Source organism: Camelina sativa, chromosome 7, assembly GCF_030686135.1.
Source record: "Camelina sativa cultivar CO46 ecotype springtype chromosome 7, ASM3068613v1".
NCBI classification, from domain to species: domain Eukaryota; kingdom Viridiplantae; phylum Streptophyta; class Magnoliopsida; order Brassicales; family Brassicaceae; genus Camelina; species Camelina sativa.
The window spans coordinates 3,926,998-3,930,187 of record NC_141886.1 but is presented as its reverse complement, the minus strand read 5'-3'; the positions used below and the strand labels follow the sequence as shown (position 1 = coordinate 3,930,187).

The 3,190-nt window shown below is 33.9% G+C and overlaps 1 protein-coding gene across 1 annotated transcript; it reads left to right on the top strand.

The window, feature by feature from the left end:
- The first annotated feature begins 765 nt into the window (after window positions 1–765).
- On the top strand, window positions 766–2,620 carry LOC104700243 (uncharacterized protein C24B11.05). The gene is made up of 7 exons (XM_010415728.3): window positions 766–975; window positions 1,077–1,142; window positions 1,226–1,323; window positions 1,432–1,469; window positions 1,588–1,675; window positions 1,777–2,064; window positions 2,163–2,620. The coding sequence occupies exons 1-7, from the start codon at window positions 942–944 to the stop codon at window positions 2,352–2,354; spliced, it is 804 nt and encodes a 267-aa protein (XP_010414030.1). The 5' UTR covers window positions 766–941; the 3' UTR covers window positions 2,355–2,620.
- Window positions 2,621–3,190: the final 570 nt, after the last annotated feature.

Sequence of the window (3,190 nt, the reverse complement as noted above, 5' to 3'; positions counted from 1 at the left end):
AAATCTAACCGGCCAGATCGGAATGAATGGCCAATGTTTATCACCGGCGGGAACAAAAAAAAGGTGAACACGTCGGAAAAATAAAAGACAGCGCGTAATATATATTAGTCTACGAGTTGTTTGGTGTACCAATCTCATCTGTGCTATGGATGATTTAATCTCACTAAAGAAGTACACGTGTCATTAATCGGTTAAGGTAGACCATCCAAATATATAAGTAGTACTGTGTGAGTGCCCACAGCAGATAAATAAAACCTCTTCTCTTCTTCCTTTAAGACTAATGACATGTTCTCTCGAGTCTCCACCACGTCACGTTTTATTTGAGCATCAAACAAAATTCTATTTTCAAGAATCGACAGAGATTGTGTAGTTGCGATTCTTGCAACGAATACACCAACAGTAGCACACAATCAATCAGAACTATAAAAATCACTTTTACTGTTCTTAGATCCCAAATCGATTTGGGAGAAAAATAAAAGGGTAATAATGTTTTTATTCTGACTAATTAACCATATGAGAATATCTTTTAATCCAGATTAACAATTCTATCACTAGTGTTAACGACTGTTAAATCGTAAGTATGAATCTACTATTATAAATAAAATGATGGTTTTTTAAGGCAACGGAAATTAAACCAGATATTTTTTGTCAAATTTAATAACTATAGATATTAAACATCCAAAAAAAGTTAGATAGCATATTTTTTGGATTTTTTTCCCAGATAAAATAGACGAAAACGATTTGAACTATGAGTCAGCAGTCAGTATCCGTGATTAAAAAAAAGATAGAGCAAAAAAAATAAAATAAGAAAAGACTTAGCTTTCCTATAAATACCACTAGAACATCTCCATTTGCTTCACGGCTCCTATTGTTGTTGTTTGCTATTTTCCTCTCAAAATATTATATTTTCTTATACTTTTATTCACTTAATCTCGTGTGAAATGGATTTCTCTCCGATCAACTGCCTCATTTTCGGTAAATCATTTTTATAATACGTTAATATCAAAATTTGTATAATGTATTTAACTTAATTTGTTCTAATCCTTTTCTTTTTTGGTCTCTAATTATGTGATCAGACTTGGATGACACATTATACCCTCTGAAAACTGGATTGGCGCCAGCTGTCAAGAAAAATATTGATGGTAATTAAACAATAACAATTAGAGTTAATGCTTTCTATGTTTTTTTTAGAGCATTCGGTTTAATTATTTGATTATATGGGCAGATTTTCTAGTGGAGAAATTTGGATTCCCAGAAAGTAAAGCTTCAAGTTTGAGAGTTGAGCTCTTCAAGACGTATGGAAGTACTCTTGCGGGTCTCAGGGTAATTTCACTTCTTCATTTTTATTTCATTTTCTTAAGAATTACTTCATTGTATATATCATTGATTTTCTAATTGATTGTTTACTCTTTATTTCTTATAAATTTATAGGCGTTAGGTCATGATGTGCATCCTGATGAATATCACAGGTAATTAATAATCATCATCTTCAACCAACTACTATATGATGTTTTGATCTCAGGGAAACAATATTTGTTTTTCTTAAGTTTTTTATTTATTTATTTCTTGCATAATTTTGTTTTGTAGTTTCGTGCACGGAAGATTACCATATGGCTCGATCGAACCAAACAGCAAGCTACGTAACCTTCTGAACAAAATCAAACAGAGGAAAATTGTAAGTATAATCAATCTTTATTATATATAGCATGATTTATTATTTATTGTTTGCGAAAATGAATAAATGATCATTGTTTTTTTTTTTGTTCTCGTGTTTAGATTTTTACGAATTCGGACAGGAACCATGCGGTCACGGTTCTGAAGAAACTGGGGTTAGAAGATTGTTTTGAAGAGATGATTTGTTTCGAAACAATGAACCCGAATTTATTCGGATCCGGATCAACAACAGCACGATCCGATGAACACCCCGTCGTTCTTAAGCCTTCGTTGGCCGCTATGGATATTTGTATTCGTGTAGCCAACGTTGACCCTCGCCGAACAGTGTTTTTGGATGATAATATCCACAATATTACCGCGGGTAAATCTGTCGGGCTCCGCACAATCCTGGTAATTTTTTTTTTCTTTAATTCCATTCACATCTTCTTATTAACGACAGTTGTAATTTGAGAACTCATTCTTTTTCTAAAAAATTGGTTAAAAAAAAGGTGGGGAGAGCAGAAAAGACGAAAGATGCGGATTACGCGGTGGAGACGGTAACTGAGATAGCTACAGAAGTGCCGGAGATTTGGACGACGGCAAAAGCTAGTAAGGGCGGGTATGACGCCGGGGGTGAGAGGATCAGAAGGAGCAAGAGTGAGCTGGAGGGTATGGCTTCAATCACAGCCGTCGGTGCTTGACGCGATGAAGTGAGCGTATGGTGCGGGCCGTTGGATCTTTTAACGTCTAGTAGTATGTTGGGTTTGTTGTACAGATAGGCGTTAAAAAATGTTGATAATGAATGTGAATAGAATAAATAATAATAGTGGTGGTGGAGAATATGCATCCCATGTGGACACTAATTGTGAATACGCAATCAGATATTATCATGTAATGTCGACAAATGACAATGATTCCATATGTTGTACATTTTTATGTTTTAACTAAATTTTAAGTTTTAAATGAATTTTTAAAGATTATATCTAATTTCTATCTTAGTTAGTATTAAAATTTTTACCAAATCATAATTAATAATATAAAAAATCCACAAATATTTTGGAAAACAAATGTTCTTTTAAATAAAAGTTTTTATTTATATGACATAATTTCAGAAATAGTAATTTTATATTATGACAAACTAATCCATATTAGAATCTGTTTTGCTCCTATGACAGAGTTATAGAGGGTCTACTACAGTTGGGTGGTTGCGTGGGAGAAACGAATAGAACGATTAGAGTTTGAAGTGGATTTGGAAGTAGTAGTAGGTTTTCTGACGGCAAGAATTAGTGAGGCTAATCTGCTGTCTTTCCTACTATAGTTGTGTCATAGATTTGCAAGGGAATAGATAGCCCGGCTTGTTCATGTGCATCGGAAAGCTAATAGTCTAGCGAACGGGTTAGCGAACCATGCATTCACCTTGCCACTTGGTTTTCATTTGTTTGAGTCAAGTTCGAGTTGTGTTTTAAGTCTGTTGTCTCGGATGATGCCCGTGGTGTGGGTACAATAAAATGTATTTGTATTTGATTTTTTTAATATA